Source organism: Piliocolobus tephrosceles, chromosome 11 (genome assembly GCF_002776525.5).
Source record: "Piliocolobus tephrosceles isolate RC106 chromosome 11, ASM277652v3, whole genome shotgun sequence".
Taxonomy (NCBI): domain Eukaryota; kingdom Metazoa; phylum Chordata; class Mammalia; order Primates; family Cercopithecidae; genus Piliocolobus; species Piliocolobus tephrosceles.
This window is the reverse complement of record NC_045444.1, coordinates 44,765,438-44,777,936: the sequence shown is the minus strand read 5'-3', so window position 1 is coordinate 44,777,936 and position 12,499 is coordinate 44,765,438. Positions and strand designations below refer to the sequence as shown.

Here is a 12,499-nt window from a genome sequence, read left to right as displayed (position 1 = left end):
AACAAAACTGAGTGATACTAGAAAGATAGTATCTTAGGCAGAATCTGGAAAAAGCCATACTGAAGGTTATCGGAGTAAAATCATCTTACACACAAGTTTTATATACTGAAGGGGCATGGCTTAGAGCCTAATTCTGTTTTTGAAAATGCTGCTTGAATAAACCCTTGTGAAAAAATTTAGATTTCACCTAAAGGGCAAACACTAAAGTTGGAAGGGAGCAATAGTTTCCACAAGGAACCGATGGAAAATACAAACTTCTGTTAACAAGCACACTTCAGAGAAACAATGAAAAATACTGTAGTATTAAAAAAATGGCAGGAAAAGTTAATAATAAATAGATACCTGGTAAACACAGACATATTCTTCAACCAACCAACTTTGGGGTTTATAAATTAGAAAAAACTACCTAAAAATATGAGAAAAATACTGACGGAGCCATGCCACCAAAGCTCGTCCAAGGTCCCTTGCACCAAGCCTTGGTGAACTCTTCCAGAGCCGTATGTTTACCTGGATCACTGACCAAGCTCAGGCCCCACCACATCCATGAGCTGCTCCTGATTAATCACCCAGGTCATCACCAGTTAGAGCAGACCTACCATGCCACTCAGAATAGGCATCCCATGGGGCAAGGACTAGGTGACACTGACTTTGGTATCTCATCCCAGACACCCTGTTTTCCTATTTTGGGGCACTCACCTATTTTCAGGATAGACGTACCTTCCACATCAGTGGTCTTAAGTGAAAGAGGCTATCAAATATCTGCTATAATACTTCTTCCAGTTCCTGTTTTCCTCCATAAATAGCAACTCTAGGCTATTATATATATAGGGAAATAGCTTAAATTTTATATTCTTAAAAAAGCTATTCAAACTGCGACCTGGAGCAACTTGAACTGACTATACCCCAGTGCAAAAATAAGGAACCATCCTCCCCTCCCCTAGACTGGAAAGGAAAAATGTAAGTCTTCCCAGCAAGTTAAATTCTGAAATTAACACAGATCAGAGTGGAGCTATACAAAGTCACCTGGAAGTCTCAATCATCTCTGGCCTTAAACCTCTAACTGGAACTTAATAGTCACCAATGGACATACAGGCTATGCCCACCGAAAGGGGGATGGTTAGAAATAGCATTTATAGGAATAGGCCATAGGGGCCAATGACAACAGTACACTCCAGAGAAGACTATCTGGCATGCCAGACAGTATCTGCACACTTATAAACACATATCCCTACATTCAATTCTGGAAATGGACACATTGGGCTGTTGCAGCTGTGTGCTGTCACACATTGGTATGATACAACTACTTCTTGTTCTGGTTCTGTTCACACCGAGAAGCACCTCGTAATCTGGCTCCTTAGTCTGCAAACAGTGGGGAGAGAGTGTGCTGGTCCAGTTCACACAACTGTCTGGCTTGCTGACAGACACAATTCTGAGAATAAATTAACAAATTAGTACTCCAGCTTTAAACAAAAGCTCTCATGAGCTTTGCTTTATTAAAGGGAGTCACTTTGTCCAGTACCATCAATTTAAGACATGGAGAATACTGAGTTTCTGAGGACCAAAGGGAAGACAGTGGTAAATTCCTCAATAGAAATGGCACCGTGAAACCCACCTATGTAGGCAGCCAGTAGGCTCTCCTCTTCTGCATCATCATACTTCCCTTCCAGTAGCAACTTCAACTACTGTCATTTTTCCCCTACAAGGGTGAACACTGAGCTGTCATGAACATGAACCAAATAGAAATGATGCAAACCAGCCTTTCTGACACAGTAATTCAGACTCAGCAGATTAAATGACAAGCCCAACATACTGTGTGGTAAGGAAGTATCTATGGACAAGTATCACAGGATAAAACATAAGAAATAGTGTTCTTTTTTACTATATATATGTGTGTGTGTGTGTGTGTGTGTGTGTGTGTGTGTGTGTGTGTTTTGTTTTGAGACAGAGTCTCACTTTACTGCCCAGGCTGGAGTGCTGTGGCACAGCCTCAGCTCACTGCAACCTCCACCTCCTAGGTTCAAGTGATTTTCTTGCCTCAGCCTCCTAAGTACCTGTGATTACAGGTACCTACCACCATGCCCAGCTAATTTTCATATTTTTAGTAGAGACGGGGTTTCACCATGTTGGCCAGGCTGGTCTCAAATTCCTGATTTCAGGTGATCCACCTGCCTTGGCCTCCCAAAGTGCTGGGATTACAGGTGTGAACCGCTGCACCAGGCCTACTTTATATTATAGACCAAAGGCACAGATATAACTCAAATACTGACCAAACGATCCCTCAAGTTCTGCCCCATAAAACCTTAGCCTCTATGACAACAAGTAGAACAAATGTACTGTTAGACCTAAATGCTTAAGAATAAGTCTTTGAAAATGTGAAGAATGTCAGATGTCTTTTCTCTCCATTACATACTTTTGAGGAAGAGAGTGTAGGGGAGAAAAGGTATCTTTTCCTCACCCATGGCAAGGTTCATGGCTGACACCCCTATAACAAAAAGACAGATTAACAAGAGAAAGGCATTAACAAATTTATTCAACCAAAGTTTTGCATCACACAGGAGCCTTTGGAAATGAGGATCCAGAGACTCAGGAAACTGAATTTTTAGGCTTAAGTACAATGAAGAATGAACATAGAAGCATTGATTGAACAAAAAGGGAAGGAGGCCTAATAATTGGGGTGGGGGCCCTCAGCAAGGCCTGCTTGTCCAGATTCTTCCTGTCCTCTGGGTACAGGGCAGGACCTCTCTGGAATGAGAGTCAGGTGAGATAGGTCAGAGAATTCCTTGATGACTATGCTTCAGGGGAGAAAGGCAAGGGGAGGTCAGAGGGACCTCCTTTCTTCTGCAGTCTCTCTTATATGCCAAGGTGCCATATTGGGGGGTATCCTGTCCTGAGCCCCAACAAAAGGAAAGACCAGCCTCTAGGTTACTACAACTAAAGGTTACCACAACTAAAATTGACTAACAGAAGTAAATTTCCTGTAATGTTCATTGAGAAGAAAAGATGAATAGATAACATTACTCTGAGAAGGCCAATGGTCTGAAGTCACCTAAATTTCTACTATCACTCAACATGTAAGTTTCCCAAATGTCACAGATTCTTCTTTTAAGCCCCCCAGAAGTTAGATTGACTATCAAAAGCTTACTTTTACTTCTGGTTTTTCTCCTTCAGCACACCCAGTCTTTGGGGACAGGCACAACCTCTCTACATTACGTATTTGAATTCTGCACAGCATGTTTTGTTGGCATATAAAATGTAACTATAAGCACCCTAGACAAAATAGTAAGATGATTCCAAAACAAGACAAAATCTATTTCAGCCTGTAATCACAATGTCAATATCAGAGCCATGACCACCTTGTCTGAGATCACAGAAGAGTACTAGCAGCAAAATGTTTCTCTTCTGGAGTGCCATACTGCCTATTTACACAATTTCAAGTGGAATCTGGGAGCTGAGGGCAGGGACTACGTTTATTCTTTAACAGATACAAACAGAAGCCAGAACACAGGCTTCGCACCCACCCTGTTCTCAGTATTTGTTGACAGGCTGCAATGAACACAGATGAACGATTTCCTCCAAATCAAGTAATTAACCAACATTTATAGCAGTTTATAATTGACAAAGAACATTCCTATATATTCACACTTGCAAGGAATGCAAGAAAATTCAGTTAAATCCATGTGACATCAGACAACGAGCATTAGGGAGGAAAATGCTGCATTTAGCAGTATCTCTTCATATCCACATCTGAATTAACCTTAAAACCTCAGTCCAGTTACCCCAAATACCTAAACACACATACTCTGTGCACGCTCTAATGGAAGGAGCTTCTCCCATCAAACTATCCACCTGGCCTCAAAGCAAAATTATCTGAAGATGCTGCTTTTGTCAAAAATAATAAAGCCCGAGTAGCAACATTTACAAGTGAAGCTCTGTAAACTAAGGTACATATAAATTAAGAAATTTTCCTTCTTTGCTTCAAAGAAGCATCAAAAACATCCTCAGTGTTAGGAGCTTGAAAAGTTCTTAAAACCTAGTCAGTCTGACTCACCTAACAATCATGCCTTCTATATGACACCTTTAGAACTGTTCTTCATATTAGCAACATACAGTTTATCACAAGAAAGTAGTGGTGGTAGCAGGGAGTCAAAAGCAGCCTGCAAGATAAACAATACAGACTAAAGCAAATATGAGAAAGTGTAAGAGACCACAAACACACACACACACACACACACACACACACACACACACACACACACACACACCCGTCTGCTAGACAGGGCACTAGCTGTTAGCTAGGAACTCATGGAAAACCCTGTACACAGAAATTTACTGAAAGCAAGAGCCATGTCTCATCATTCCTAGGAGATCCTAGGAGGCTGGGAAAAACCAGCCCTTGATAAGTTTTTGACATTCCAGGATTTCTTTCACACTTCCCCACAGTAATGGAGAAATCCTAGGAATTGACAGAGACCTTGCCAATATCACTGGGAACAACTAATGGAACTTCTCCAGGATCCAGATGCTTCATCCAGAAAAGTATGTCAGGGTGGGGGGATGGTTAGAACAACCCTTAAGTAATTCTGATAAGTAAAGAATTGGCCTTTGGTTCTTCTTTTTTTTTTTACATATTTCTTTTTTTAAATAGAGAGTCTCACTCTGTTGCCCAGGCTGGAATGCAGTGGCAGCATGACAGTGACAGTTCACTGCAGTCTCGTCCTCTCAGGCTCAGGTTATCTTCCCAGCTCAGCCTCCGGAGTAGCTGGGACTACAGGCATGTACCATCAAGCCCAGCTTATTATTTTTTAATAGAGATGGAGGTCTCATTAGGTTGCCCAGGCTGGTCTCTAAACTTCCGAGCTCAAGTGATTCTCTCACTTTGGCCTCCCAAAGCACAGGGATTATAGGCATGAGGTACTGCACCCAGCCTGATTTTTCTTAATTTGCACAGCTGGAAAATATGACATTAAACTATAATTTATTCTCCAAGACACATAGATCCAGCCATTCATTCTTTATTCAACAACCCATACTACAAATTGAACCTCTATTCTACTATTATTTTCTTTATAGTTTTGTCCTAAGAAAAAAGACTTCAGATTTAAGTATGAGTTATTAAAAAGCATAGTAAATTTACAGTCACAAGTAATGTGAATTTAGAAGAGTTCTGGGTATGAAATTGGAAATCAAATGCTTAAGTTCTGATGCACTAAAATTAAGTGGAAACTATTGTGGTGAAATCACCTTCAACCTCTATTTAAAATATTCTGTACATTCATACAGGTTGTTTCGGGAAAAGTTTCTACCAAAACAAACCAACAACAAAAACACCTTACCTTAGCCAGTATTTCAAGTTGCTAGAAAATTAGTACTTTGATAAGTACTTGGTAGAAAGAAAATTTCACTTTTGGAGGAAAAGATAAAATAAGTTACTCCCTTCTAAGTACAAGAGCCATCTTTATATGCCTGTAAAGGGAATTGTTCAATCCAAATTCTAACAGCATCTCCTCCATAAAGCCTTCTCAGGCTACAATGGTCAAAAGATATCTTTTCTCTAATTCTACACCCTGCCTTGTTCTAATATGATGACAGATCAAAATTATGGTGAAAAATGTTGAACTCCACAAATCCCCCATGGCATCTAGCAATGTACCTTACACACAACACTTAAAAAAAAAGTCTTTAAATGAGTGGCAGGGTTGTTATGGAAGGGAAATCAAAATCAACAGCAATTCTCTTCCAACAAGGAGTTTGGACTAATAATTTAAGAATTCTAGTAGCAAGTACTAATTCTCAACTTTATGGTCAAAATAATTTGGTGTATACATGAAAAAATGCACATTTAACACAGTAAGATCTGCTCAAATATCAGGCTTTCAGAAGCACTGGCTGCAGGTAGGTTTTATTCGGGTATTTCAAATAGGCACACAGAAGGGATAAGTGCAAAGACAGTAGCCAAAAATCTGAAATCAATACATTCTCCTTCAAAAAAGGAAGGTCTCAGAAAGGGCAGCATTTCCAGCAATAATCATGATGTTTCCCAGGCCAATGGCTACTGTGCAAAGCAGAGCTCAGTCTTGCAGTGAGCTCCTGCTCACTTACAGGCTGTCTTCAGTTCCCTGTCACCTGTGTGCTCCCTAGCTGAGACTTACCTCCCTACCACAGCAGCAAAACACTGCTAACTAGAAGACAAAACTCCAATATTGTCACTAGTACTGTATATCATCCAGGTATTCACATAGATGTTTAGATCTATTAGAGAAAGCAAAAGAATTTCATAAGCCCACTTCAAAACACACCACAGAATCAACTCATCTTAGAAGCCTTCTTCATCTTATTTTAAGTGTTTATACATCTGCTTCCTTCACTAGGCTGTGGGCCTCTGAATGGTCAGACCCTGCCTTGCTCCCCACCCCAGCAAAGTATTTGTTTTCCAATTTCAACATCAATGAATGGTTGTGGAGAAACATCATTTTAATCTATAATTCTCAAAGGGAATGATTGTACCTAAAAACAGACTGTTATCCTTTAATAACTTTCAGTAAAATTAATATCCTTCTACAGACTGTGAGCAATGGAGAAACTTGCCCTGGCTCTCCTGGACCAGCAAGTGGCAGAAATTGAGTTAGAACCTAATTTTCCAATTAAGGAATGAGTGTTGGGTTAGCAATTGCAGCGTTTCATTCTACAAGCATTCATACGTAGCCACCCTGTGCCAAAGAACAAGGGACCCAAAGGCAAGTGCAATCCGATAGAGAAAGAAGACAACATGTGGATAAACCTGAGCAAGAAGCTAAAAACATTCATGCCTCCATTTTCTCTACAAGGTGAAAACAAGGTAAGAGGTGCAGTGAAGGTGTAGGATAGCCCTGTAGATGAGAGGAAGGCAAGTAAGAGATTAAAAGGACAGCTGGCTGGGCATGGTGGCTCACACCTGTAATCCCAGCACTTCGGGAGGATCGTTTGAGCCCAGGCCTTTGAAACCAGCCTGGGCAACAGAGGGAGATTCTCAGAAAAAACAAAAACAATAAAACGGACAGCTGAACAGCTCTGATCATCCAAACTAGGCTGCAGACCAGGCCACAACACCCGATTATGAAACTGCTCCTATCCTCAAGGCTCACAAGTAACATCATCAAAATCACATCGTGCAATTCATCTATGGTTCTGGGTTAGTGGAATATTTGCGGGCTGGCACACACCATCTGCCTGCTCCTGCAGTTCATGGATACGTCCTATGAGGAGAAATGGTACATGTGCCAGGAAACTCTTGACTACGACTGAAGCCAATGGCTGGATGTGATATTCAAGCTAGACCTGGACTTTCCTAATCTGCCCAACTTCATGGATGGGAAGAACAAGGTCACCCAGAGCAATGCCATCTTGTGCTACACTGCTGGCAAGCACATGTGTGGTGAGAGTGAAAAGATTCAAGTGGACATTTTAGAGAACCAAGCAACCAATTTCCACACACAACTGATACAGCACTGTTACATCTCTGACCATGAAAAACTGAAACCTGGCTGGGCTCACGCCTGTAATCCCAGAACTTTGGGAGGCTTCTCTTTTCTCATGGATCACAAGGTCAGGATCAAGACCATCCTGACTAACACGGTGAAACCCCGTCTCTACTAAAAATACAAAAAGTCAGCCGGGCATGGTGGCACGCACCTGTGGTCTCAGCTACTGGGGAGGCTGAGGCAGGAGAATTGCTTGAACCTGGGAAGCAGAGGTTGCAGTGAACCGAGATCACACCACTGCACTCCAGCCTGGGTGACAGAATGAGACTCTGTCTCAAAAACAAAAAACACACACAAAAAAAACCCCTGAAACCTCAGTACTTGGAACAGCTACCTGAACAACTGAAACAATTCTCCATGTTCCTGGGAGAAATTCTCATGGTTTGCAAGGGAAAGCTCACCTTTGTAGATTTTCACATCTATGACGTCCTGGATCAGAACCGCATGTTTGAGCCCAAGTGCCTGGATGAGTTCCCACATCTGAAGGCTTTCATGTGCCCTTTTGAGGCTTTGAAGAAAACTGCCGCCTACAATGCAGTCTGACTGCTTCTCCAAGATGCCCATCAACAAGATGGCCCAGTGGGGCAATAAGCTTTTATGCTGAGCTAGAGGCAGACTTGCACTGCTTGTTTTGTTTCTTCCTGTCCCTAGGAGGCCTCTACTCTTTTTTGCTCTTTTAAATAACACTTGGGCTAAAATAATTAAATAAATAAGCTGTGCTGTGCAATTCCCTCCTCTGATGCTCAGCCCCAAGAACTATCCAGGAATGGTCCAGTGAATGCAGGATCTGATCAATGATCAGGAGTTCACAGTGCAGGGGCCAATACAGGAGTGCTCAGAGTGGTGTGCTGTGGAATCAAGGCTGGTCAGGAAGGGGATGAAGCCCTGAGAGGTAGGATAGCCAGAGAGAAAAAGTATGGTGTCTCAAAGAGATCAAAGAATAAACACAGTCAGAATAAATGAATGGGGAAGTTGAAAAGAGTCTGGTTCTTTTAAATCAATTTTTAAATTTTGGATGTGGAACAATTCCAGACAATGATAAAGCCCACAGGATTAGTAAAGGCAAATCTGTGATGTGAATCAGGCCTGACTTTAAATCTCAGGCACTGAACAGCTCCCTCCAAAGTCCTCAATGAACTTGGGGGGAAGGGGAAATAGGGAGGTGATGAGGACAGCACAGAATACATGCCTCAAAGAAAGGGAGGCTTTGCATGAGGATGAAAGTGTAGCAGTTATGGACACCAGCATCACCTCAGGGCCCCAGTAGCCACACAGCTAAAAAGCTCCTGGAGAACCACCTGGGGTTTGAGTATGAACCATGGTCTGAGTGTGGTCTCCTCCTGTCACATAACTCTGTGGAAGGCGTGGCTAGGGCCGGCCATAGGGTATTTTCTTGTGTAACTGGAAACCCAAGTCCCAATCCTTATGGCAGTTAGCTCCACAACAACCACAATGAGAATTACATTCTCTTCTCTTTTCCTTTCTCCTTCCTGTTGTTTCCTACTTGTGTCAATACAACAGAGCTACAATCCCCAACTTACACTGCCCACCTTCCTGATGTGCAATTACAACTCTCAGAATACAGGTAGAGAGAGGCATTATGTATACAAAGTGATTCTGGACAAGTTGTTATTTCACCAAGAATACTATTCCCTTTCCTGTTGGACTGGATCATTTCAGGTCTCTTCCACCTGTAGGCATTATAATTTTTAAGGGGGAAACTTTCTTGTTCCTAAGACCACTATAATCACAGTACATAATAAACCATCATCACAGATGAAAAAGGAACCCCTCAGAGGAGGCCACTGTATGGGTGATAAGCTTTTACTACAAAAAGAGAAGAGACCTTGAAGACATTTTCAGAAAGTGTTAAAAGGCACTCAATCAGTGCCAGCTGAATGAAATCTGGTATTATAAACCTAAGGAAATTAAAATTTTTAAATTGCACTGGATCTGGCCTCAAAGTGAAGGGTCAGACAGCCTCAAAGATGCCTGTGAAAGGCAGCTATTCATCACAGAATGATCTCTTGCTCATGTAGCTGACAGATGGATCTTTCACTTAATGCCCAGAACATAAGATATCAAAAAAAGTCCTCCACTTATTAGTGACGTGCAATGACTTGCTGAACAAGGTTATAACCTCCCCAGGCCCTAATTTCATTAGGATTGGAGTTCTCAATACCCATGCAGGGTTTTAAAACTCCACCAGGTGATTCTAATGTGCAGCCAGCAACCCTTATTTACCACTAACCATATGCCTGGCCCTGTTCTAAGCACCTAGCATGCATGTACTCATTAAATCCTCACAACCACCATCTGAGGAAGGTACTATTAATCTCCATTCCACAGAGGCACAGACAAGCTAGTGACCTGCCCAGGGTCACACAGCTCAGCGTGCATCCAGGCAGTCTGGATCCCCAGCCTGACCAGGCGGTCAGTCTAGTAGGCCTCCTCTTTCAGTTGAACAGAAGAGACACCAGCCCCCAAGGAGTGGTGAGAGTCAAACAAAGGCAAAGCTGCTCAATAGGTGGAAAAAATAAATTGGCTTTGGCCAAACATACACACGCTCACACACACTTCACTCCTAGAGCAGCATCCCATGCTGCAAATCTATCCTGGAAAACAAAAAACAAAAAACTGCCTCCATTGAGAGACATCTACAGTACAGTCCCCCAAGTTATCAGTTATTTCAAACTACAGTGTCGTCCACGTGTGACCTGGAGGTACCATGCAACAGAACACACGCCAAAATGGGCAAGCTCTTGAGTTCACTAGCCCACAGGGGGAGAACCCTGGGAGTTGGGCTAGAAAGCCAATGTGGAGGATTTGGGGAGACAGACACCTTCGTGTCATACAAGTAAGGCTGCTCCTATTCCTAACACTCACCCAGAACTTAGCAACCATGGTATTCAAGAAAAACTCAGAAAACTGCCTCATTTCTTGTGAATAAATTGCATAAAGCTTGTTACACAGTGACAGGATGCAGTGAGAAATGGCCTAATGATCTCAATGTCTTTCTCTGGGCAATTTTACACAGTCTAATAAATTTAGTGAGGTTTTAACCTTGGATATCAAGTTCTAAATTAACCAAGATATGCCTGCAGTGATACTGCAGTGGAGAGCTGAATCAAATTCATACAAGCCACACAGCATCATCTCTTCCCATAGCTAAAGCAATGATATCAGCAGCATACGCATCACTGTGCTCTCCTCTGGAATTTGTAAAGGAAACCATTCTTGGCCATAAACATTTCGTTGCAGTAAGCAGTCTCACAGAAGCCTGTGAGAAAGGGCATATGGGCATAGACAATGGCTTTATTTTTTCTCTCTCTCTCTTTTTTTTTTCCTTTAAGCTGTGTTGGACTTGAAGGCTTAATTTTTTAATTAACTCCAACAGCCCCAAAAGGGGAATACCAGAGCTCCAGATGATAAAAGTCACAGACAAGTCATGCTAGAAAACAAAGGCCAAGTATGTTAAGACTTAAAAAAAAAAAAAAAAAGTTAACAAATCTAGTCTCAAACAAGGATGAGAAAGACACAAGGGTACCATATCCAAGGCACGAATCTGTAACCTTTTAAGTGCCACGGATGGCTTTAGCAATCTGTACCTTCAGAGTGTTTTTGAATGATTTTTAAGTAGAAAGTCTTATTACAAAGAAAACTAATTATATTGAAACACAGATAGCAAAATGTTTAAAAAGCAAACCTGATACACCAAAGTGTGCTTAACGCATAAATAAGACACAGCAGCAGGTTTTATAACTACTGCAGTTTTTAAAACAGCAATGGGCATAAATGTATTGTAAATTATTTCCATAATATGATACAAAAATCAGTTAATTTCCATGTGACAAAGTTACATGTCCTGTTGATCTTACGTGGCTTGGTTGCCCACTTTTATGATTGGAGCAATGGCTATATTTTGGCTAGAGGTTAGTGAAAATACAGTTACGTTTTTCTCCACCCATCCAAGTTTACAGATCCCTTGTCTTAGTCCATTTTGTACCGTTGTCACAGAATATCACGGAGAGGGTAATTTATAAACAATAGAAATTTGTTTATAAAATTCTGTTTGGCTCACAGTTCTGGAAGCTGGGAAGTCCAAGATTGAGGGGCCCACTTCTGGGGAGCGCCTTCTTACTGCATCATCCCATTAAAATTCAGAAAATTAAACAGTAACCTACTGACTGGCACACATTAGCAGGAGGGAGTATGTCACATACACGTCACTGCTAGCAATTAAAGGCAAGTTCCATGATTTATTTTCAGATAGTCTGTAAAAGCCCTATTTATCAAGAAAGTCCATCACCACCAAGTTACTATCTACAAAAACCAGGCCTGGCATGACAGGAGAAAGACTCCAGAAATTTACTGTGAGAGATAATGTACAAAAACAAAATGCCACACTTCATATTTGAGACAGGTGTTTGTAATACATGCTGTTGGTTGTACTGTTTTCTTGGGGCTCTCCTCACTCTTTCTGAAAGTACTTGTACTCTGGAAACTGCAGTGTTTTGGTTCACTGGATCAGGCTTCCTAGTGAATGTGATACCCAAGGCTTGGCCTCTCCCGCCCCCGCTGCCTCATACAGTCACAGGTCATTCCCCAGCTGCATGCCCTAAATCAGGGGATGCCCGTATGAAGATAAATATAATTCAGAGTCCAAAATACACGGACTTAAACTGGGCCATTGCCAATTTCTCATGGATCCTGGGTAACCGAGATAGTTTTTGTTTTCATAGTTAGGAACAGCTGCAAGAGCGCAATACTCTTTCTAGACTAATAAAATAACCTAAGTCTGGCTCAGTATTTCAGCTGTGGCAGCAGCCAAACTTCCCAGAATGGTGCAAGCCTCGTTCAGTTCTGGAAGAGCTGGGGTGGTAGTTCTGAACTAAACTGAAGGCATTCAAACCCAACCCAACAGCAAGCAAATACACACACACACACACACACACACACACACACACACACACACACACACA

At 41.8% G+C, this 12,499-nt stretch overlaps 1 protein-coding gene and 1 long non-coding RNA gene across 2 annotated transcripts in view; one reads left to right on the top strand and one right to left on the bottom strand.

Moving 5' to 3' along the window:
• Positions 1–12,499, bottom strand: part of LOC111546093 — a 122,819-nt gene that overhangs the window by 26,832 nt on the left and 83,488 nt on the right. The gene's annotated exons all lie outside the window — the stretch shown is intronic.
• Positions 7,405–8,060, top strand: LOC111546091 (glutathione S-transferase Mu 3-like). Its single transcript, XM_023217399.1, has 2 exons — positions 7,405–7,509; positions 7,824–8,060. Exons 1-2 carry the CDS (start codon positions 7,405–7,407, stop codon positions 8,058–8,060), a joined length of 342 nt encoding a protein of 113 aa, XP_023073167.1.

What these genes read in the sequence shown, in the direction of transcription:
- LOC111546091 (XM_023217399.1), top strand. Translation starts at nt 7,405, where the DNA reads ATGTGTGGTGAGAGTGAAAAGATTCAAGTGGACATTTTAGAGAACCAA. An exon ending in ACATCTCTGACCATGAAAAA is followed by an intron (nt 7,510 to 7,823) that starts CTGAAACCTGGC and finishes CAAAAAAAACCC; the next exon opens with CTGAAACCTCAGTACTTGGA.